Here is a 25,793-nt window from a genome sequence, read left to right as displayed (position 1 = left end):
TTGCTTAGGACACACAAAAAAAATAATAATAAATAAATATAAAAACACACATCATTGTAAAATCAATACATTCATCGCTCAGCTCAGAATCTAAAACGATTGCAAATTTATTTATTTATTATACTGACGTACCTACATAAAAAAATATAAATGTATGAAATAATATAATATACCTATAATAAATAATAATATTTTGTTTTCTGTAATAAAGCCTGTAGGAACTTACATAGTTACATACTTACTTTTTTTATCATGTATCCATGTAGAAACTCACACAGCCTCCACTGCAGCTGTCGGTTAAACTAGGGAGGAAAAAAAGGAACTTACATAGCAATATGTAGGTGCCTTTTTGTATCATATAGGAACTTACACTCGCTCGTTTTGTGAATACCTACCCTGAAATGTTGATTTTGTTTTTATTAAATTATTTTACATTGTAACCTCGATAGAAAAGTCTAGACTACAATTGATTACACCTGCATAACATTATATGGAGTGGCTGGTTGTGTCCGTAGAAGGTAAGGTAGGTCGAAACGAAAAATATAGTTTGATTTTAGTAGAGAAAATAATAATAATAGGGAAATAATGAGTACTTTAGGGCTTTCAAAACGTCAGGCAAATTAAAATAGCAGAACACAATAAAATTATATAAAACAAAACAACTTAAATAGATTTTCCCCTTGTCCACCCAACATTGTATCCAGTTTTAGAATACATAGACGACTTCAACAATTCTACGGCCAAGTCAATAAAATATATTAGCACATGTGATTAAGGTATATTATATTGCCTGCCAATACCTGATGTTTTCCTAGCAGTTGGCATAAAGATCATAACTTATGCAAATTTACAAAGTATCATTTCTTAGGATCATTCCTAGTGTTGAATACCTTTTATATTCAGTAATGGTTACATAACAAGACAATAATAATTGTGGGAGAAAACGATATATTCAACACTTAAACACACATTGTTTATACAAATAAACAGGACTAGCACTAAAAATGTCATACATTAAAATATGTATATAAATAAAATACATAAGAGTACCAAATACCATTATGCTATGTCAGACAATAGTTAACAATAATTTACACAATTTTCTAAATATAAACTGTTATATAATTTAAATACAATTATTATATTGTCATATTATATTTATTACATTTGTTTAACTTCTTGCCGTCCAATGTCATACTTTTAAGTTATTTCCCATTTCTACTATCATGAAAAAATTAACGCAAGGGAACAGTATTTAAAGACTAAATGTCAAATAAAATTAAGCTATGTGAAGAATTCTATTTCACGCAAGATCTAATAGTTATATTGCACAACCAAAAAATTTGAATTGGGATCAGTTGATATAAAAAAAATCCCACAATATATTATGTATGTATAAAAAAATTTGATAGATAATATCACATGTATTTTCAAAAATAATCCATAGAAAACCAATGTTCACAATATTACAAATAAAGTACATTCATTCAGAGAATCACTAAGGCAGTATAAATAATTACTGTATTGTCCAATTATTACACATTTTACATTACAATTTTAAAGGAATAAGTTTTTGTATTACTTTTGAAAAACTAACTAAATAACAATAATTTTCGGTTATATACAAAGGTTAACAAATAATTTTAAAAAGTGCTACTTAATGTAATAACCAATGAACAACACATTTAAATAAATAATGCACAATAATAATTATAGTTAACCTAAATATTAAAACTGCTCGAGCAGGTTCTATAATCAAAGAATACAATAATATCGATATTGTAAAAATTTAAAATACCTACTAGAAAGTAAAAATAATAATTTAATATTTTACAATTTATTATTATTTACATAAAACAAATGATTAATTGATGAAGTTTAAATCACATTTTGAAACTAAGTCAGTATCAAAAATTAATTAACTCACAAACTTAAACATTTAAGTATTTTAAAATTAAAACAAAAAGTATATAATAAATACATCACAAGACTGCATATATTCAATAGACAAAATATACAATTATTACCTAATATTTGTTTTATAAATTATAATACTTACTTATAATTTATGAATATATATATACATAAAATATATAATAGATACATTTATTAGTTAAAATCCAATTATCAAGTATTAGTCTGTTGATACACAAATCACTAACATTTAAAAATGTTTACAAATTAAGATGCTAAAAGAAAACTTGGCAGTGACTTGTCCTTGGTCAAAGTCTTGTTAACATAAATAATGAGCGTCTGTTATCATATACCTAATATTTATATATATATAAAAAAAAATTATAATTCACTTATTCAAGTAAGCAGTCTCATGAATTGTTTAGACGGCAAATTGCAAAATAAATTAATATTTAAATCACAAAAAAAATTAATTTGTACTGTGGCAGATAATAATTGTGCAAGCCACAAAACTTTAAAAATAAAAAAAATGAATCAATTGTTAAATTCAGATGAATGTCTCAATTTGTATCACTTTAAATTTGTATGGATATAGTGTAACAACAGACATTGTAACTTAAAATGTGTAACATACAATTATTAAATTACATTTACTTTTAAACAGACATTTTCATACATTAGACATGTTTTCAGACATTAATGTAATGAATATAACATGATGAGATTATAAAGAAAGAAGCCAGCTGTCTTTCATTTTATAAGAGCTCTCTTTCTGTATATATATATATATATATATATATACATATATCCTTAAATATAAGTAATATAAGTATATAACAATTTAATGAAAAATAATAAAAAACAAAATAAAACATAAATTGTATTTTCTATTCATTGGAACCATCATCAAGAAGTGCAGCAAATTTATTACTAGTCTAAAACAAAATAAAGTAAATTTATAATTATGAAAAATTGCAGGTCATGGAATATTTTATAATAAATAACTATAATCTATCTAACAAGAGAATGTGCAGTTTCTGTTCATCCCCACGTGATCTAACCAAACCAACCCTGCTCTAACGGAACTGATCTCAATGGCTGATAATCACAGATTAACAGTTTTTATTCAGACCGTAGCACGTTTTCTCACTGGACAGAACTTATTTGAACAATTATTAATCTCAGTAGTGATGATAAATTGTAGTACCCATTCATTTTAACATTACCTTTGTGTAGTGTGTGTGGGGAGACCTTTACAAGACTTAAAAATAAATACTGTTAACTCGAGCAGTTTAAAATTTAAATATATTATTATATAAATAAACTGTAGTAAGAATACAGTAATGTAACCTTGAGTTATGTTTCAGACATCAAACAAAGGTATGACATCCTTTTAACAGTATAACTTTATAATTTATTATTACTACTAACTGTTATATTTGAAGTTAGAAGTTTTACTAAGATGGTATTTTAACACTTACAACAATATTAGACTTGAAAGTAAAAATTCTAAGTTGATTGGTCAAAATTACTCATTTTTACAATTTTGAGGCATACACTGATTATATTGAAAGAGAGAACTTTAAAAATACCATTAATTGATATTGTTGTACCTCATTCTACCCATAAAAATATTAATTCATAATTAACTTTACTCAGGATTAAAATTGCATGCTTATAAATGTAAGTACTAATAAAAAATAATGCTTACAGATTTCTTTAGCTCCTTGGTTATAACAGGATCTCTGTAAATTATATAAGTAATTAGTTATAAATTAATTATTATATTGAAATGGTTTAGCTTACTTCTTCTTAACTTCTATTTCTGGTAATTTTTTAATGACTTTAGGCTTCTTTTTTGATTTATCTAAAAATTAGTTAACATTTAATGTATTCATTTTTATAGTAACTTATATAATTATTATTTACATTTGTCAGAACTATTCTTTCCGCATTCAATAAATCCAGAGTCATTTGTATCTTCTTCGGTAACTGGTTGATCTTTTACTACATCAGGTTCACTAGATTGCCCATCAGGGTCAGTTCTCACATCAGTTGGAGCTTCTACAACTATGGGTTCAATAATTTCTGACCCATCAGCTGCTCTATCCGGGATATTTTTATCTACATCAGGGACAGTTGCTTCTCTAATAGGTTCAGATTCTTCAGTACCTATTACTACAGTTTCTTCATCGGAAGGATTTTTTTTACGAAGATTTGGTGGAATGTAAACATTAGGTCTCGGTTTTTCATCTTCCACTCTATGAAAATAAAAATTGTATAGCATGTTAAAATTGCTATTAAAATACATTTTGATCAATATAAATGGTTATAAGTACATTGGCGGAGTTCCATTGCACATATTTTCCTCAGAAGACAAGGATTCTTTAATTAGAGTATGTTTTTCCCAAGCATTTTCTCGTGGAGGTGGAGCTTCTTCATATCTAGGGTTACGTTCAGGAGAAACTCTTCGCCGAGGTACACGATCATCATCACTTTGTCGACGTGGGCTTCTGCGTCTCCATGTTTCAACTGATTTAGGCTGAGGTGGTGGTTTGACTTCAGTTTCTTCTTGACACCTAATAAAATGAGATGTTTATGATAGGTCTAGTTTCATAATTTTACCAAACACAGTTACTTCAAAATCTTAACTACTCCACATAAGATTTTGTATTATCTCCACTTAAGTAATTTTGAAATCATATTATCTTTCAGTTGAAACTTAAGTAGAATTAAGTACGTTCAAAACAATTGAATTGTCATTTTTTTTTTAAATTTATCGAGCAAATTGGAGGTCAACTAAATAGAATTAAATATAGCTGGTACTATGATTGCTCTTTTAATTTTGGCTAAATGCTCAATCCAGGTAATAAAAACAATATTTCTGGTCTATCAAAAATCAGCCTTGCTCAACTGTCAGCTCCTAGAATCATTATCCTTTAAAATAATCTCTTAAAATACACTTTCATGAATTATTTTACAGATAATATATGTTCCCATCATAATATTAAAATCATATATGACAAAAATGTCTCAGAAAATCACAATATTTCACCAATCATTTAAGCATTCATTTGCTGAGTTGCTGAATAAATAAAGTTATGTAAATTGTTAATTTTTGTAACAGATTTTAGAACAAATTTAATAGTATAGGTAATACAGTACATGACTAAATAAACAGGCATGTTGGCTAGATTTCACTGCACATGAAATGTTTCCTAGACTATACTGTCTCAAAAGAGAACAACCACATTTTGAGCATTATAAATGATGCAATTTGGTTCATCGAGAACTATGTGATCATGCGAATACTGGAAAGTAGGTGGGCGATGTGCAGCGCTGAAGTAAATCGGTCGGTCGCCTGATTGTTCTCTTTTGAGACAGTATAGAAATGAACCCTACACTGCTGCATAGAAGAAAAATGAATATATACGAGTAGTTCTCAATCTTTTTAATACCGGGACCTAAATTTCCCCCGAAAAATCTTTCGAGACCCACATTGTTTCACTTTTCAACAATTTGTGGAAAACAAAATTTGTATCATATAAATATGTATACATTTTTATTAGGTATTTAGTTGTTTTATAGGTTTATAATTAATATGAATAAAAATACATATAGTATAATGTAAAATGTACTTTTATAATGAGGTACCTGACATAAATTTATTGTGCAAACTGGAGGTCAACTAAATAGAATTAATTTAGCTGGTACTATGGTTGCTCATTTAATTTTGGCTGAATGCTCATTCCAAATGATCATAAAGTACTATGATGTTTGGTCTATCAAAAATCAGCCAAATTTGAATTAAATTCTTATAGAAATGATTCAAATTAGAAACTTATTTCCTTAAAAAAATTTGGAAAAATCAATTATACTATCTACAATGAGAATAATATTTTAGATCCTTCATTAAATTTTTTTTATTTTTTTATTAAATACCTATGAATCATCTAAATAAAGAAAATTTTAAATCAAGTATATTATTAGAATAAACTATGAAAAATAAACTATGCGGAGGTCCTCTGAACCCTTCATCCGCCAACCAATCACCCCTAGGGGATGGTCGCAACTTGTCTGTCCTCCTGAGAGTTTGGCTTTTAAATCTTAAAACTGAATATATTTAAAAATAAAATATAAAAACTTTTTTTAAATACTCAAAAGCATATCATCTAGTTTTAAGTATATAATCAATAATCATTAACATTTTTATTTTTTGGTTGCCATGGCTGCTAATATGTGCGAGATGTAAATATACTAAATTAGTTAATAATAAGTAAAGATGAAAACTTACTTATTATCAGAAGTTTCATTTAAACTTGTTTCTGAAGAAGCACGAGACAGTTCTGATTGAGGTTTAGGTTCATTTTTGGCTAAAAGTTTTTCTTCAATCTCTCTTTCTTTAGCTGCTGTGTCTACAGGTTTAGCTCCGCCAAATATAGATGGAGCTGCTACATAGCTAGGAGCTTCAGTCGTTGGTGCATCAGGATCAACAGTCTTTGGTTTGAGTATGAGCTTTGGACGTTCTTGTGGCAGTGAAGTATTATCTCCAGCTGATAAATGAATGTTAAATATTAGTTATAATTTTTAATTCAACGGAATCTCATTTTATATTATAAAAATATCATTGATGTGTGCTTAACATAAAAAAATATTTATTTGGAAAATAGTTTATAATTACCAATTTCGGGTAAATCATCATCTCGTTTGTTAAAACCAAATCCTCTTCTAGATTCACCAAATGGTTTTCGTCCTCCTTCTACATCATCACGACGCTCACCAAAAGGTCTTCTTCCACTATCAGAATCATCATAACGACGATCTCCAAATGGTCTTCTACCACTATCAGAGTCATCACCTCGGCGATCACCAAAAGGTCTTCTCCCACCTTCAGAATCATCTCCTCGGCGATCACCAAAAGGTCTTCTACCACCTTCAGAATCATCACCTCGTCGATCACTAAAAGGTCTTCTTCCACTTTCAGAATCATCAAAACGACGATCACTGAATGGTTTACGTGCTACATCATCATCAACATTACACCTGGCACCTCTCCAAGGACCATTATCTCGTTCGCTATCGTGGTCTTTATCAAAAGCACCACCATCTCTTCGCCTAGTAAACCCTATAAAATAGTATAACTTATGAAGTTATTGTGGTAAATTAGGGCTCAAAAGTTAAAATTGATAAGATAATATGCATGATGTGTGTACATATAAAAATCTTTAGTACCTAAGCACAAAAAAGTTTATAATTTTTTAGGTATAACTTAAAATAATAGTTTGGAAATGGTGGCATGAGCGATCTATAATAATTTTAATGATCTAAAAATGTTTATGCTGACCGCTAACTTGGGAAATAGCTTACGATACTAGAAAGGTCATACAGATCGTAAAAATTATGGTAGATCACTTACGACAAAATTAAATAGTACCTATGCACTTGAGTAGTATTACATAATATTTTTTATTAAATCTAACTACCTATGATATTTATGAAATATGATAAGGTAATTCCTACAACTTACAAGTCTTGCTAATAAAAGTACTTAGTATATTTACCTCCTCTGTCATCAGTGGTTGTTGAAGTACGGTTAGTTGATCGCCAATCACCAGGTTCATCACCACCAGGAAAATCCATACCCATGCGACTGCCTCTTTGAAAAGCATTTCTAGAATCTTGCATTCCACTAGCGAGTTCAACACGAACACGACGTCCACGGATCTAGATAAAGTATATACTTCAGTAAAATCTATTTGAAACAATTAGATGATTTTACTAATTAAAATAAAATGTAACACCCTGGATTGAAAAATTGATTATTTAAATCAATTTTCCACAAAGAATGTATGATTACTATACTTCCGTTGACGACCGATAAAATTATTAAATATATTATATTGGTGCTTTTTTAGAAGATATTTTTTTAATGATTCGATTTTGATATGATTTAAATGATCGAAGGTACTCATTTAAGACAATACATTTTAAAACTTACCAAATTTTCCATTCCAAGTGCAGTAATGAGTTCTTTTCGTTCTTCAAACTCAACGTATCCAAATCCTTTATTACGACCATTGTCATTACGTGGTAATTTTATGTTGTTTATCTATTTAAAAACACAGAAGCCAATTTTTAATATTTTAATGTGGTTAACAAATGAATTATTTATATTAAGACAAATAAGCATAATAAAAAACAAGGACTGCATTAATATTTGTATTTATATAGATCGAATAATATTTTTGAATTAAGTAACTTTTTGTTCTAACTTTAACTCACCAATTGACAATAATGTATTTATAATTATTAATATTTTGACATAATCACCAATGAAGTTTTAGCCATTCAGGGTTAGTAGTCATGAAGTTATTTAAGCATAGACTATACTCTATTCAAAATGAGATCGTACCTCGGCAGCGACCAATTTTCGTCCAAAACGGTCAGACGCATCCCCTACTTAGTCAAACAACGGTTCAGAATTCCGATAGTGTATGCTCTGTAAAACAGTTGCTAATGCTGCAAGTGCGGAAGTACTATATTGTTTACGCGCGCTTATATACAATTTTAATTAAGTGTTCACTTAAGCTGTCGGTACTATACTAATGCAAAACTCCCTTTGACGAAAGCACGTGGAACTAGCACTGCAGAACGAAACAACGCCTATGCCTAGAACTCGGCCGCCCGAGGTATGGTCTCATTCTGAATTGAGTATAGAAAAAATATTTTTTCCAAGAATTTTGATTTTATGACATTATCCTATCAAATTATTGATAGCTTAATTGAATGTTCATTGTAAAGCCGGTCAGTTTTCATTTGGCGATCATGACTGATATTGTCTTGTTGTTCAGAATTAGAGAAGTAATCAGATTTGAATAGTTAAAAAAATTATAAGCTAGTACAAACGAACAGACTAGTGTTGAAGTGTGTAAAGCACACAGAAACAATTTGGGTAGTGGAAATGCACAGCTTCCTCAGACATGAAAAAAAAGCTTTAATGATTGTATCTGCTGGAAAACTGATGTAGACACATTTCTTTAATAATAAAAAGATATCATTGATTCAATATATATGCCTAGAGGTTAAATGGCAATCAACTCAAGTGCAACTACAGTAAAACCATTAAAAAATTAAGAATGACAATCAGTGAAACCGAAAAAAAGAATTCATTATATTATGCTTCTCCGTGACAACACAACTACATTGTTTAGCGAAAGTAATGAAGAGTATTATTCTCCAGAAATTCTAATGAAAAACGAGAGAACCTCCTTCACAGAACTGCCACCACTGTAATATTCTTGAATTAAAAATATATTAAAATTCAGCAGAGATACAACAAAGCGATAGATGCCACAAGTGACGTGTTTTAACACTAACTGGAAGGAAGTTGTACAAGATGGTGCTTTTAGGTTAAGCTGGAAAATGTTACAATGTTATAACTTAAAGAGGACATTATACCCGCATGTGTTGTCTCAGTCTTACAAGAGTGTAACATATCAAATTTTACATCAGCAGATCATGTTTGGCTTAAAAATTAGAAGGAATTGACTTCTTACAAAAAATTAAAAGTAAGATTATTATGGAGGGCTTTTCACGGACTTTTTATTGTATTTAAACTTTAAAGAGTTGAGTATTAAAAAAGTGTAAATTGTTTGTACAGCTTAAAATTCTCGTAACTCTTTAAAATTAAAATATAATAAAAAGCCCACAAGAAGCCCTCTCTTAATTTTTATAAGGTCAATTCACTCTAATTGTTAAGGTGACTGAGCTAAACGTGATCTGTTGAGCTTAAAATTTGGTATGTTAAGCACTTGTAAGACAGAGACAACACATACGGGTATAACATCCTCTTAATGACGATATTTTTTGCAGAAATCTGAGTACTTATAACGTACAACTCTAATGTGCTAATTCCTTAAGAACAACCCTCATTGTTCTAAAATCATTTCAATAAATAAGCATCAGAATTTTTGAAATATATACATAACATTGGTTCAACTAACACAAACATGTGAAAGGAACTCCACATGCTAATATTCGCCTTTGATTCATCATGTTTAAGTTGAGCATTACATTTCAAAATGAAATACCAAATAAATACTGATGGTTTTAACTAATATTTTAATAATCAGGTGAAGTATAACTTGTAATAAAATTATTTAAATATTTATTTCAGTAAGCTCAGACACATCAAAATTTTTTTTAATAAACTAGGGAAAACAAGTTAGGCTATATTGTGTAGTTACTGGTATACATTTGCCATTGAGGTCAATGTGTTAACCTCTATTTCAAAGGATATTAAATAACTCATTTATCACTATAAGTAATAGACATTAACTAATGTATGCAGAAAATATTCTATACTTATATTTTATAATATATTATTAAAACATTAGATCATAAATTATTTTATTAACAACACCATAATACTGTAAAATCACTCCTCTCAAAATCTAAAAATGATTTAAATGATTTTAAGTACATTTAAAACTATTTAGTAGTAGCATTTTTCAGATTTATTCATAAATGTATTAAACCAATAACTAAAGATTGATAAGCATTAATTGGATGTTAAGTTGACCATAATATACATTACCAATAATAATTAATTTAACATGATTTTAATCTAAATTTAAAAGATTATAAAAATTAATTATAAGTTCAATTTTCAAACAAGACATTTTAAACAAAACGTGTTTCATATATTAATATTTAACTACTTTATAGATAACTTAGTTGAATATTCATAAGATTTTAAATAGACTCAAAGTAAGTCATATACATTCATAGTATTATAATATTATAATAGTAAGATATTAAGTAGCATATTATAATGGAGCAACTTACTAAATGCTTATGTCTGTATTTTACTTTGCGACCATTTTAGGTATTTATCAACACTAAAATAGTGTCTAAAGAATATTTTATTTAGCATAGTTTCTGCAAAATACTTATCGATGGCAATAAGATTATCAACTCAATGCATTTTTTTTTCAATCAGAACAGAGTACAATATAAATATTGAAAATGTATAACAACTGCTAAGACAGTAGCTTATTCAAACTTAATACTTATTCTAGGAGCTGTCTTTTACTTTGCGACCATTTTAAGCATTTATTAACAGTAAAATAGTGTCTAAAGAATATTTGATTTAGCATAGTTTCTGCAAAATACTTATCGATGACAATAAGATTATCAACTATATGCATGTTTTTTTAAATATAGATAAACTGTTATAACAGTAACTTATTAAAACATTATATTCATTTTAGAAACTGTATTTAACTTAGCAACCGTTTATAGCATTTATTAGCAGTAAGATGGTGTCTAAATGAAAATTTAATATAGCACAGTTTCTGCAAATATTTATTGACAGCAATAAGATCATCAACTCTGTGCGATTCACTAAGTATAAAATATTTGAATTATACAATACAATTTTTCATAACTTTTTAGAAACTACTAGTGTATTTAAATTCAACTATTTATTTATTTAAGCTGTTCAATGGTACAAATAACGTCAACCACTTGCAAATGAAATACCAACATAGCCACACTTCTGTGTACAAGTCTTCTACCTGGTACTGATCTCATTCTGATTAGAGGATCAGGATCAGATAATAGAATTTACTAATAATTATCTGGTTCACCAAAATTATAAAATATTTATACATAGATATTTTAACTATTTTATACCTTCAGTCCTTTAAAATAATTTGTGATATCATCTTCATCAATTTCAAACTGCAAATTTGACATATGAACCAAGAATGGACCTTCTTGGGGCACAGTGCTTTCGTCTATAATAGATTCACATGCTGCTCTTGGTGCCTTAGGAAGGTTTAATGGCTTAGGTTCAAATCCAAAGCCAGCAAATCCTAAAAAAATATTGTTTTAAATATGGTTTTGTTTACACAAATGTCAATATCATAACATTATGAATAATCAAGTAAAACAAACAATGTTAATTATGAATAGTCACAATAACTGAAACATTCTTGGGAATTTATTCAAAAATTGTACAAGTATAATTGATAAATGTAGTATAATAGACGGAAAATGTTATAGAAGTCATACATAAAAAGCCCTCAGATTTAGAGATAAACAGTCAACAAGAGATTAGTCTGAATTGAGTTACACTAGCATAAGCTAGAACCTTGCAAATTGAACTAAAAGTGCGAATCACAGGAGGTTCCAACAGTAACCAAGATTATAGTCTCAACCAGAGGCGTCTCAGACCCAAAAATCTTAGAACTGGACCAATTTCTGGTTCTCCTGCCCAACTTTTTCAAGAAGGCCCCCGGCTGGAGGGTAAGCGATTTTGCCTCAGACCTTCCCGGGGTTATTAAGTAACAGAGTACTCAGTGTGTGAACCCCTGAAGCAAGATTCTTGTTGACTGATGTCACTCTCGTTAAGAAGCTTAAACAACCAAATAAACGGGGGTAAGCTCTAAAACATTCATCATAAGGCATGTTTTAAAACAATTAGGTATGTATTAACACATATTAAACTGCAATACTGTACAATGAAGTAAGAGGTGTACCGTGTTTTCCATTATGTTCTTTTTCTGCTTCGTCTGCCCAGCATGTTCCACTAGCAATTGAAATAACATCTGTTTCTATTGATATCCACTTCTGCTTTTTATTCTTTTTGCCTATAATAAAATTTCAATAAAAATAATTATTTAATAGGTACCAAAAGGTATACATAATTTCTTGATAATATAACAGTCACCACAGTATAAATGGCATACAATAAAAAACAACAAATAATAGACAACTGAATGTAACATTCCGGATTGATGGACTTATCAAAAACTATTAGTCCCTCACTAAAGAAAGTCATATTTTAATTTACTTCCATTTGACGGCCAAAATGACAATACAAGTACAATTTGGTGCTTTTAGGAAGACCCTAACTATCTATGAACTTAAATCAAGTAGGTAGTTCTTAATTCCAAAATAAATCATTAACTTGAAGACTTATATTGAAATAATGTAACATTCCGGATTGATGGATTAATCAGAGTGGACTGATCCCTCACTAAAGAAAGTAAAATTTAATTTACTTCCATTNAATATAAAATAAAATAAAATGTTGTATAAAAAATAATAATTTACATATATAATTGCTATATCAAAGTTACCCCACTCAACATTTTTGGTTATAACTAATAAAATAAAACTCTTAGAAAAAAACGAGGGGTATCTTTGATTTAGTTGGCTGAATGCCATTACATCCAATGGAAAAAAAAACACTGTATCAAAGTTACCCCACTTGCAGTATAACATTGATAATGAATTAGGAAAATTCATATAAAATTAATTAATGCACTTAAAATCAAAAAACTAGTGCCTACTTCAAGATACATATGTAATTGAGCCTCAAACACTGTTAAAACAAATTTATAAGAGTTAGTTTACAACATATACTAAAAACAAGTAACAAAAAGTTGAAAAAATTATCAAAGTAGCCCCATTTTACGGTAATCAAAATGGAATGATCCCTCACTAAAGAAAGTAGTTTGATTTACTTCCATTTGACGGCCAAAATAACAATAAAAGTACAATTTGGTGCTTTTAGGAAGATGTTTTAATCAATATTTAATCCTTAGAGTTTAAACAATAATATATAAAATCAAGAAAAAAGCAACTTAACTATTGAATGCATGAGAGTTGCAAGCCCTAGTTTTGGTCACCTAGTTTTAATACCTAACTTATAAATACAATCATGATATTATTATAAATGATACATAGGTAAAAGGAAAAATGTAATTGATGAAAAAATGACTGGATGATGTCATTAAGTAAGGGTGGAGTGGTGGTCAATACTTTTTCAAAAGAATTCAAAGTGCTTTTAAGCGACTGCCTGAAACAAGGCGTTGCGCTTTCACTGCTACTATTCAATACGGCATGAGAAAAAATTCTACCTTGCGTTAAATATTTTAATCATGAGGTCAAGATTGGTATAACTAGACTGGAAGATTTAGATTTAGACTGATAGATTTCTTATTTGCAGAAGATCTGAATATACTTGGAGAGGATAATGAATCAGTAATACAAATTACAAAACATAACGATAATAAACTAACCAAAAAAAAATATTAGTATTTAACCTCAAGTAATGGAATTCCGTGAGATTTGCAAACATGTTATCCGTCCTGGATAATTTATGTCATCAATGCACATGCGCCTAGATTCTCAGGATCCATATGACACAACCGGGGTAACCACAGGGAGCTAAGATGGTTTTACGTAACAAGTCGAGGGATTTTTTTGTTTTTATTTGTCCGAGCACAGAGCCACAAGTGAATGGCCATGTGGGCATCATTGTAAAATTTTGTTCTTAAAAGCACGTCTACCCACATGTGTTGTCTCAGTCTTACAAGTGCATGATATAGTAAATTGTACTCTCAGCAAGTCACATTTAGCAGTTGATTTAAAAATTAAGAGTAAATTTGCCTCTAATAAAATAGGTAAGATTATTATTTAGACGACCTCATGAGCTTTTTATTATAATTTAATTTTGAAGGGAGTTAAAAGTATTTTACAATGTACAAAAAATTACAATTTTAAAATACTTTTAACTCGTTCAAAATTAAAATATAGTAAAAAAACTCACGAAGACGTCTAAATAATAATCTTACCTTTAAGAGGTAAGTTTACTAATTTTTAAACTAACTGGGCTGAACACGATCTGCTGTGGGTACCATTTGCTATGTTACGCAATTGTAAGACGAAGACACTTCATACAGGCATGACTTTCTCTTAACTTGGAAAAAATATTCAAATCCCGGAGCATGCACATTGATAGCACAAATTAACCAAGACCTAAGACAGAGTTTCAGAATTTATTAACATTAGATATACCTACCTATGCATATTATGGTTAAATATTTACTGTTCAATAATTTTAAGAATGGCTTTTTTTGGAAATTCAACAGATTATAAATGAACTGGCAAATACCTACCTATACTCTGTCCCAAAAGAGAATAATTACCCTGACCAACAAACACTAACTGTTTCTTTTTACTTGTCCACGCACTGACCAAAGATTGCAGTTAGTGTTAAGTTGGTTGAGCTCACTGTTTCAAACAAGTGCTCATAGTATCTAAACTATGGGTTGCTTGATTTGTATGACATACAGCCAAAATATCGATGGAAGGACCAAATTAATAAATATAAATAACAAAAAGCGTTAAAATTAAAAAATAACCAACAAACGTCAAATACCCATTTTACAAAAAAAAAATTTCAACGTGGAACACGGTTGAAGCATTCGCATGTAGGAAACAACCGGTAAGCACCAGAAGTAAATGAAAAATGAAATCCACCAGTTACGCCGTTGTAAGAAGTATCGTTCGGAGACAAAACGCCGAGTGAAATCAAGGATACTATCGGGAATCGTGACGTAACAAAACGTAACAAACGCACCGAAAGATAACAAAAATAAGGACTTCCTCGACACACGGCCGGAAGAACGGGGGTGATGGGGTGGGGGATCGAGAGGTAACGGTCGGTTCACCCCCACCACGGCGACTTCCGTCACCGCCACCGCGTTACACATTATTTACACATCGCGCGACATTGACAGGTCGCTGGAAAGTGGAAACCGTCACGGTGACGGGTGGCTCTGGGGGACACTCCCTTGTAGACCGCAGGAGAGACGAATCGGACGCGTCTCAAACCACGTATCGGGTGGGCGCGAAATTCACGGACCGACGAGCGTGGAAGCCATTGACCCGTTATCATCGGACGTGTGATAAAAAAAAAAAATATCGTACGATGCGTGTAAAACACGTGAACGGTGTAGGTATTTCGATAGCGCGAGGACGGTCGACCAATGATCGTCGAAATAAAAAATTACGCCAGACAGACTCCCTGTGCGGCCGAGCGGCGGTATCCGGAGACCTTGTTCCCGGACAAAACGTGGTCACGGCCTCGGCACGAGGCTCAGACCTTAGACACGCGCGACGACGACCGTGAAGCGCCGTCAATGCCGCCGCCGCCTTTGGGAACGACGAATTCGTCGTCGTTTGACGGCGGCGAAGACGCCTGTCCGACGGACATCTTGCGCGCCGTCAAATCTCGTCACCGGACGGAGGGCAAGACAACATCATAATATAATAATAATACGACCGGACACGGGGAAGGAGATACTTACTCGACATGGTAGTTGTTGGAGCGGTGATCGGATGACGTGTAGTGAACGGAACGCTGACGACTGAAGGTGGACTCCCGGGTTGCACGGCGCGCCGTCTATTTGCGTAAACGAAACGAACTCGTGAGGACGCGTTCGTGCCGAGTTTTTCCTTTTCGAACGGCTGTGGCACTACACCGTCGACGCCGTGTGAGATGAAAATGAACGAGGCGGTTGCGGAGTGCGGACGTCGGTGTGTGTGTGACGCACAGGCTTGGCGAAACTATCGGAACGGATGCTAGTGGGGGTGGCCAGGAGGGGGGTACCTGTCCTGCCGAGCAATGAGAACCCACGGCACCAAAATCATTGCTTGTTATGTAAAACGTGTTCACGGTGTCCAAAGAGGTTCGGTATTTTTCGAAGAACCTCTTTGGCCGCCAAACGGTGGTTCAAAAATATAGTAACCATCATATTAGTATTACCATTAATCGTACAAGACGCGGGCACGACTGCGATTGTAACCACTGAACAATATTGTAACCGGCATACCATTTTCAAAATTTTTTATTTTTTTTAGGGACATTCAATACAGATGTTGTTTGATATTTATAAATATAATAATATATATAACTGTTGACATTTAACTCACGCAGGTCTTGGACTAAAAAAGACAAGTATCCTTGAAAATTATAGAGTCCCCTGCCCCACTAATTTAATTTTAACACCTTAATTGACTATCAAGTTTATTTTTAGCATCACTATTCTACATTTCTATTGGCTATTTGGCTATAATCAAAATAATATCTATTAAATAGGTATTAAAAATTAAAATTAAAAATTATATTTATAATTTATTATCATTATAAGTTACTGAAAAATGTTATAAGTTGATGGTTTAATTATTTTACGAGGCACTATCCAAAAAACAATAAATATTTTTTTTCTAATGGTTCAAGAAAGAATCCTTATTAATTTAACAAATCATTAATTCTACCTAATTATAATATTATACGCTGATACGATTGGAATGGTTGTTCCATTTAACATGGACACGCCTTTTTTAGAAAATCTTTTTGAAAATATTAAAGGCAGTTTGTCGTTATAAAACAACATTTTTGGTAAAAGATCATTTTTTATATAATTATAATTTGTAAATTTTATTATTTTTGATTTCATATTCAAAGCAGAGTATTATTTAGAGTATTTCAGAGAGTGTTTTAGCTATTTTTCACCCCATTTGTAAGAAGGAATTGGATAGCTCTCACAGGAAATAAGTTTTGGTTCATCCAAATTGAAAAAAAAATTGTTAATGTATAGTTGGCTACAGAAATAAAAACTTTTATAATATAACCTAAACATAAAAAATTAATTTGTTAGTAGGTAGCTCATATAGGTACTTGACTGATTTCGACAAAAATTTCAAAGATAGTTCTCAGGAATGCTTAGAGAGTAGTTCAAAAACATCCATAGTGTTATATTTAATCAACCATTTACAGATTTCCCATCTCAGTCAAATTAGCCAGTGAATCGAGGAACACTAAAATCAATTACACTTATATAGCAACATATATATTTTATATTGGTTCATTTGTTCAGGGGGTGTAAGAATATAGAGCTTGTTATTTAATAAATCATAATAAGCTATTATTACGTATATTTGTTTCAATTAAGATTAGTTAACAACTTTATACAGAAATGAGAATACTAAGACTATGAGTATATCTACTATCTATACAGTATACATTGCACTTACAAAGTAAACAGATGAATATTATCTGTTATATTCATTTTTTTATAAAATTAAGATTAAAATGAATGTTCTAGAGTTGATATGTAAACTAATTAAATATGAGAAAAACAGTAGGTAGATAATGAATGAAAATTAAATTGTATTTTTGAATTACCTATATACAATCACTACACCTTTAATACCTAAGTAAAAATGTCTTACTAGGTATACACGTGTGGTTTAATGGTTTTTTTTAAACTAAAATGTAGATATACATTGACAAAAATATGTCTTATTATTATAATTTAAAATGGTTTGAAAAAATAACATTGTGTTTAAGACATAACAGTTATAACAAATAACAACTTTTTAAATGTATAAACTATTATTAAGTACTACCATATATTTATTTCATGTATATATTTTTAATCGAACATATCGTCGGGTAAATCCTTTTTTAACGGATAACTTTTTTGAGTTCCTTGAAATAGAACTGTCCTAGTAGCTATAACACATGCTCTATGAATTTGTTCATATAAACTCAAATTTGGTGTATGAACAATAAAATAAGCCAGAGATCCTAAAAACGCATCCCCAGCACCCTGAAAAAAAAACCAAAAAATGTTTCATTAGAACCCAATAAATTACAAAATTGTATTTTTTTAATATTTACTGAGGTATCAACAGGATTTTCTATTTTTGGCACTTGAACCCACTGTGGTTCTCGTTCATCTTTAGATGCAAATACGGCACCCAGAGATCCTAATGTAATAATTACAGTTTTACATCCTTGTTTTAAAAGTAATGTTAAAACCTCATTGGCGGATTCAATACTATCAATTTTCTTAATGCAATTTGTGTAAATTTCTGCCTCAGATTCATTTACACAAAATATATCAGCCAATTTAAGTATATTTTGATAAGAATTTGAATAAGCTGGAGCCCCATTTACAATTTTACAACCTAAACAAAATATAAAATAGTTAAATGCTTTGATATTAAAATGAATTCTATAGTTGAATATAAGTCCTAATACTTAATAATAATTAGTAGTAAAATTGAAATGTAAATTGAAAAATTAAAAATATGAGCAAGCATATAATATATCTACATAGAACATATTATTATGTTGATCATGTAAACATAGTATAAGTAATTCAAAGTAAATAGCTCACCATTAAGTAACATCTTTGGGTCAAATGAAAATAGATAATGAATTGTAAGCTTATTGTTCAGATCAGGATTACAATATTTGATGAATAATAATGAATCACTTATAATATTTTACTAATACCTAATTTAAATTTTAAAATAATAAGAGCAAACTTCAGATGCCTATAATTGTAAAATATTAAAAAACTATGCTATGTAATAGATATACAGTGGTGTTAATGGTGTTATTGATATTATGTATGGTTAATAATATTAATAGTACTTCATATTTTAATTCTTACAAAAACTAGTTTATGAATTTATAGTTCACGCTATTATTTCAATTCTATTTTCTGATTTTTTTTAAGAACATTATTTGTTGAATATATTTTAAATAATTTGTTTATATACTATTAACTGTAATATTATTTTGTGTTTGTAAAACTAATACATGTGTAAATGTATTATGGGAAGAATTTGAAATCATCAATTAGCAAAATAAATATAGTACCTATAAACGAATAAGCACATTTAAGACCATCCAAAAATGAACACAAATATAATATATATAGTATGATTAAATATCCCAATTTTTAAATACGTTTCTGCTAAATTTTTGGGATCAAATAGGAACTGTAAAATGTACTAACTATCAATAAACATTATTTCAACAATTACATTATAAAATATTGGTTGCACTATACTTAAGTATTATTTACATTTACTGTTGGTTGTAGAAAGCTTATTAAGTATAAATTCCGTTGTTTCCAGAGGTGTTTCAAATTGAAATAGTACAACCCTAGCCTCATTGAGTAATAAATCATGAGCTTTATCCACATCCTCTTTTTGTAATGTTCCATTAGCTCCAGCTACTATAATGATATAATTTTCACCTGAAATTTAAATAAATTTTATAGATAGTAATTTGTAATATTATTGGCTAACTACTAATAATAAGTACATCATTTTTTACCATTATCAGTAACATTGATCTGAGCTACTCCAGTATCAACTGATTTTTTTGTTATAAATTGAGTGTCAACACCCCATCGTTTAAAATTACTTATAATATCTCTACCAAAAATGTCTGATCCAACCTATAACATAAAAAATTAAAAATTGCAAACAAAATTAAATGTACGAAACAATTTTATTTGTGTTTATGCATTATAATATCTCACACAGCCAATAAATACAGTATCAGCTCCAAGTTTCTGTGCAGCAATACATTGGTTTGCTCCCTTACCACCAAAATCTAAAGTAAATTGTTTACCATGTATGGTCTGTCCAGGGTTAGGCAATTTTGATGTATAACTGTAAACAAATTAAATGTCTTGTAAAATAAAAATGATTATTAATTTTATATACAAATAATAATAGATATTATGATAAAATAATGTTTTAATTTTGTTTATGTTATGTTTTAATTTCCTTTATTCTTTTTTTAATATGCTGATTTTATTGTTTTTAATATATTTGTGCTTATGTTATGTGAAATAGATACCAAATTATAATACCTATAGAATAATTTTATAAGGATCCAATAATAAATTGAATTTAAATATTATCAATATTGATATTAAAGTAAATTATATTACTATTAGTATAATAGTATAATGGTAGATTGATTTAATTTTTTCCAAAAACATTGTATTTAATATTTATTATATTATTAATGCTGAATTATTATTAACTTCTAGCCAATACCAAACATTGATACCTTGAGCTACAAATTTGATATTTTAATACAATTTTAACTACAAAATAATTAACAAACTTTTGTAATTTTATCAGTTAGAACTTCAAATATGCTTTTTAAAAAAAATATGCCTGTGTATCGTAAATCTTTATTTTTTATAATTCCTTTAATAATTACTTGGGAGAATCTCATATTAAATTTTCAAGCTTTTAACTAAGCAAAAAAAATTTTGACAATGTTTCAAAGAAAAAAATTGAAAATTTCAACTGTCTACAAATAGCTCAAGACGATTAAATAAGAATATTTTATAAATTATAAAATGTATAAGAAATGTTTGTACAAACATTTGGTGATAATATTTGATTTTAAATATTTACTATTATAAATTTTTTGAATTGCAACAAAAGAAAGTTAGTTATGCATACGATCTACTTGTTTTTTCTTCATTTTTTTCTTCATGATTATTAGTACCTCCTGGATATTTTCAATATTATCCTCCTAAAAGTACCAACTAGAACCAATTTTCTACAAGAAACTACTTTTAAAGCATTTTTTATACTACCTACTTATGCATTGGGTAAACCTACATCATTGTAAGATCAATACATTCATTTCTTGGCTCATATTCTAAAACCAAATGAAAAATATTTATAAACACTACTGATAGATACTACATACCTACATGATGTAGTACTTAATACCTACTTACTGCTTTTTGTATCAATTATCATACTTTGTATTTTTACTAGGTAAGGATTTATATTTTACATACTACAAAAAAAATAACAGTATTATAAGTTACCCATAACTACTACTTTTTACAGCAATGTATAATTATATCCATTAGATTATTATCACCTGCAAAGGTACATTAGTTATTTGAATACATTTTTTATAAATTATTTACTAATAGATAATTACTGATAATTAATAACTAAAGTACTTAGTCACAAAATAATTTGAAAATATACTTGTTTAACTATAACACATACTTACAAGAACATATCAGTACTACAAGAACCAATAACAACAATCTTCGACATTTTATATGGTATGAAATTATAATCTACAAAAAATTTAAAATTTAAAATTATGGAAAACCGAATGAAGAGAATAGACAATCAGTGGTTTATACAATTATACTTCCGAGTTCTGGGATAAGTATTATATAGAGAATAAATGTACAATTATTTATACTTTTGTACGATAATAATTACCAACCCAATTAATATTTACCAAAAGCTGAAGGCAGAAGTTACAAGAACTTAAATAATTTAAATACTACAACAGGTAGTAGGTGCTAAATAGTTAATACTTTAATAGTTATTGACCAAACGACCAATTAGGTCGAGCCATCAATGATTAGGTGATAAATGATAATCGTAGTAATGTATCATACTTCTATATTATAATACTAAATAGAAGTCATTAAATTGAATAAAGTAAAATGTATTAAATTGCACTAGTAAGTATACTTATTAACTACTTATGTATATAGTATTATCGTTGAGTGTTACGCGTTATACAATTCTATATAATCTGGCTAGAATAACAGTCTGTGGGTACATATTATTATTATCATCATCTAATTCTACAACCGTCAACCGATCATGTCCATGCCCCATAGATAATAAAGATATCTTTATTATCTATGCCATGCCCCGGCTGCATCCAAGGTTTATAGATAGTACTATCTATTGCCGTGCGTTCTATTATCTTATCTATATGGACTATTTTTTTTTTTTAAATACATATTCTGTGCAAGGTGGATATAAATATTATGTATAAATCATAGAGTAATATTTACTCTATAGTATAATTGTATACCCACCTTGGGTCTATGATTAAATGTAAATTACACAGATATATATTATTCTATACATCTGTGGTAAAAAATGTAATAGGCAAAAGCGCTCCTCAGTTGTTCCCCGCTTAACAATAGACATTTATATGCTATGTTACCTACCGGACATTTTGACAATCCCTGGGAAATCTGAAATTATGAAAATTCCTATTAACGGAAGGAAATGATAGCATTGCCTAGGAATTGTCAATTGTCATTGTTTCCTTAGTTTATTACACGGACTAAGATAGAGTCTTATATTAAATAAGTCTATCTTAGTCCGTGGTTTATTAGTCATTGTTATCACGCATCGCTCTCTTACTTTTAATTTAAAACTTTAAAACTTTAAAACTAAAAAATATAAATAACGATGCTTTCCGGTTAACGTTAATTTGGTGTTAAAGGTAGAAAAACTTATGAAAGATCTTTTATTCAACTGTTGAGCGTTGTTTATAAAAAGAAATATTTTTAATGAATTTCAAACTGAAAAAAATTAGCACATTTTCACGATTTTGATGAATTTTGTCAAAGTTCTAACTTCGAACAACCATAAACAACTATTGTGGATGTACGCACAACTTCTTTTTTAATTACACTATTCATAATTTATTTGGAACCATGTGTAACTATTACAATATCAAAGTTTTTGAAAGAACTAAAAATTGTTTGTCGACAATAACTGAAAAAAAAACTTTTAAATTCCTCATGGCTATACATAACTCAAAAAGAGTTAAAATATTTTTATAGTTATTTAACTTATGGGAAATGCCAAATGGTCATAACTCATATTAATTATTTTATAATTTTACTGTGTAATTTGTATGGTATCATTAGGTACTCAATATCGTTAGGAAATAATAGCATGTATCAGACAATGATGACGTTTTCTTTCCTTATTGGGAAATGGGAATCGTTATAATTTCCTATTAATCATCATCATGTTCTAACACTCTAAGTCTCTAACAGTCAACATTTCTGGTAACATAGGTATATTTTTGTGACAATTTTTTGACATGGTAAAATTTTATGATTTTTAAGGTTTTTTCTCAATTTTTATTTATAAATAATTTAAAATTTAATGCGATGTTGATAATTAGTTTTTAGCTTGGTAATTTGAAAAATATTGAAGATACATAGACTCGATTTTGTCGAATAATCATTTTTAAGTTTAATTTCGGACCAAATATGATATTTTAACGGAGAATAACGATTTTAGTTATTTTATTGTAATTTTGTTGTTTTATAACTAGTAGTATTTGAAACGTTTATGCATTTAACCGTTAATTAAATTAATCTTTATTTAAAAAATAATTAAATCTTATTTTTAAAAAAAAATCGGGGGGAGGTGGTGTTAGGGTTAAACCCTAGCCCCCCCCCCCCCCCCCCGGCTAGAGCCTTGTCCGTTATTCCGTTACAGCGACTGAGCGGCCTTTATTGACAGCTACAATTGTATATACAGCTGAGTTATTCCCACTTGCTCACCTTTTTTTTTTAACTGTTGTAAATATTATTAGGAACTTGAAAGTTAGAAACATAAATTTCCACAAAAATGTGTACCGATCCAAGAACGCAACTACGCAAGTTGTTGCATGTTAAATATTACTCAAATAAGTCATCCCTACCTACCTATATGTATTATTATAAACGTAGTATAATAAATTTTGATAGGTATTTAATAAATAGTAAGTAATTCTTATTTTTATAAAATTATGATTTCGGATGGAACTTAAGCTCTTAATATATCACCACAAGCTCCTGATGGATTAATTGTAAATATAAATAATTCTTTGATAACTATAATATAATATATTAGGTACATTATAATCTGTTATAATATAGATAATATTATGATATATTTTGCTGTAAAAGTATGTGCTTCTAAGTAAAGTTTTTGTTAAATATAAAATTATTTTTTACCTATTTCAGGAAATTAAGAAAAGGTTAAATATTTAAAAAAATAAATAATAAAAGTTATCTAGAGCTGATACCCACCTACTCTATTACTCTTCTCGGTATTTATTTATTGTATATTCGTATGGCATTCATTCCATTACAGATTAACTACTATCGAAACGTCAGCGTTATTTTTTATTGATGAATGGCAATTGGTAATTATTTTATTATTTATTAAAGTTAAATAGGCACATACAAAAAATACAATAGGTACATAGGTACTAAAATTATTATATAACAGGGATGGCAATCCTTTTGAACACTGTGTGCCCAAAATTACCTTTTTTTAAAAGCTTGCCTTGAAAAAAATATAAAAAATGTAATGTTTTGTTATACTATAATTTGATTGTATAATTAATGTATTGGTATAAAAAAGTTAGTTTAGGTACATAATAATTGTAATAATATTGCTTTGTTAATTATTTATTTTGATGTGATTTTTGTCGGTGAACACTTGATGCTAATTCGTTGCTATTTGGTTTATAATTTGTAACTCTTAATAAAGTACATGCGGCACTGCATTCATCAGTTAATCGTGACCGATAAAAGCCATATGCTTTTTACCTATTATTTAATTAAATTATATTATATATTATATATATATTATATATTTGAATTATATTTTATATAATTAATTTTTTTATAATTTTATTATATAATATATAATAGAAAAAATTTTCGAGTGCCCACAAAATCTTTTCACGTGCCACCTCGGGCATGGATTTGCCATCCCTGTTATACAACATACTATTATTATATGAACCAACAATATTATTAAAATTTAAAGTCTTACACAGGTATCACAGAAGAATGGTTTGGTACCTACATTAGTACCTATATACGTATAAATGTATAATACTATTAAGGGTATAAGATAGGCAATAGGCATTTAATTTACATTTACTGTCTACCCACACCACGATTAAAAATAGTAACCATCTACACATTACTCTATAATCTATTTGTAATTTGTATTACTAATGAGTTAAAAATGTTTGTGATTCCCTACTACCTACCACTTACTAGGTACTTATTGGTACTTAGTAGGTACTTATTGCCTGATATAATGCCCGGGAAGGAGTCCATGGAGCGGTATAAGCAGAGCCGCAGAGGATCGAATTCCCCCGACCTCCAAATATAGAGGTGTAACGCAGGATGGGTATCTGTTGCTTTCTTTTTTTATCAGTAGAATAGTTGTAACTTGTAGTGTTGTACACCTCTAAGGCCTAAGGGGGTAGTTCAGTGAGATAAAGTCCTCTCTTTTCTGCGGAGCCCGCCTCATAGTTTCTTATTATTATTATGCCTGTTGTGGTCAAAAAATGTTTGCTTGCATGAGAAGCTATAATCGCTATATTGCACGTA

General features: G+C 29.2%; 2 protein-coding genes across 5 annotated transcripts; both read right to left on the bottom strand.

The window, feature by feature from the left end:
• Positions 1–931: 931 nt before the first annotated feature.
• LOC111033993 (eukaryotic translation initiation factor 4B) lies at positions 932–16,324 on the bottom strand. The gene is made up of 12 exons (XM_022314997.1): positions 16,080–16,324; positions 12,459–12,569; positions 11,611–11,792; positions 7,913–8,023; positions 7,476–7,638; positions 6,596–7,039; positions 6,209–6,467; positions 4,254–4,493; positions 3,844–4,175; positions 3,721–3,781; positions 3,626–3,659; positions 932–2,849 (listed from the first exon to the last, which is right to left on the bottom strand). Exons 1-12 carry the CDS (start codon positions 16,084–16,086, stop codon positions 2,802–2,804), a joined length of 1,992 nt encoding a protein of 663 aa, XP_022170689.1. The 5' UTR covers positions 16,087–16,324; the 3' UTR covers positions 932–2,801.
• Positions 16,325–18,128: 1,804 nt separating this feature from the next.
• On the bottom strand, positions 18,129–22,205 carry LOC111033999 (ribokinase-like). 4 transcript variants are annotated; one of them, XM_022315004.1, is made up of 7 exons: positions 21,771–22,205; positions 21,632–21,701; positions 20,118–20,250; positions 19,910–20,033; positions 19,656–19,829; positions 18,458–18,747; positions 18,129–18,386 (listed from the first exon to the last, which is right to left on the bottom strand). In XM_022315004.1, exons 2-7 carry the CDS (start codon positions 21,676–21,678, stop codon positions 18,210–18,212), a joined length of 945 nt encoding a protein of 314 aa, XP_022170696.1. In that variant the 5' UTR covers positions 21,679–21,701; positions 21,771–22,205; the 3' UTR covers positions 18,129–18,209. The 4 variants fall into 4 exon arrangements, with proteins under 4 accessions (XP_022170696.1, XP_022170699.1, XP_022170697.1 ...); XM_022315007.1 differs by having other exon boundaries at positions 21,857–22,205; XM_022315005.1 differs by having other exon boundaries at positions 21,872–22,205.
• Positions 22,206–25,793: the final 3,588 nt, after the last annotated feature.

The sequence above is a fragment of the Myzus persicae genome, unplaced genomic scaffold (assembly GCF_001856785.1).
Source record: "Myzus persicae strain clone G006 unplaced genomic scaffold, MPER_G0061.0, whole genome shotgun sequence".
NCBI classification, from domain to species: domain Eukaryota; kingdom Metazoa; phylum Arthropoda; class Insecta; order Hemiptera; family Aphididae; genus Myzus; species Myzus persicae.
This window is presented reverse-complemented; position numbering and strand designations above follow the sequence as displayed.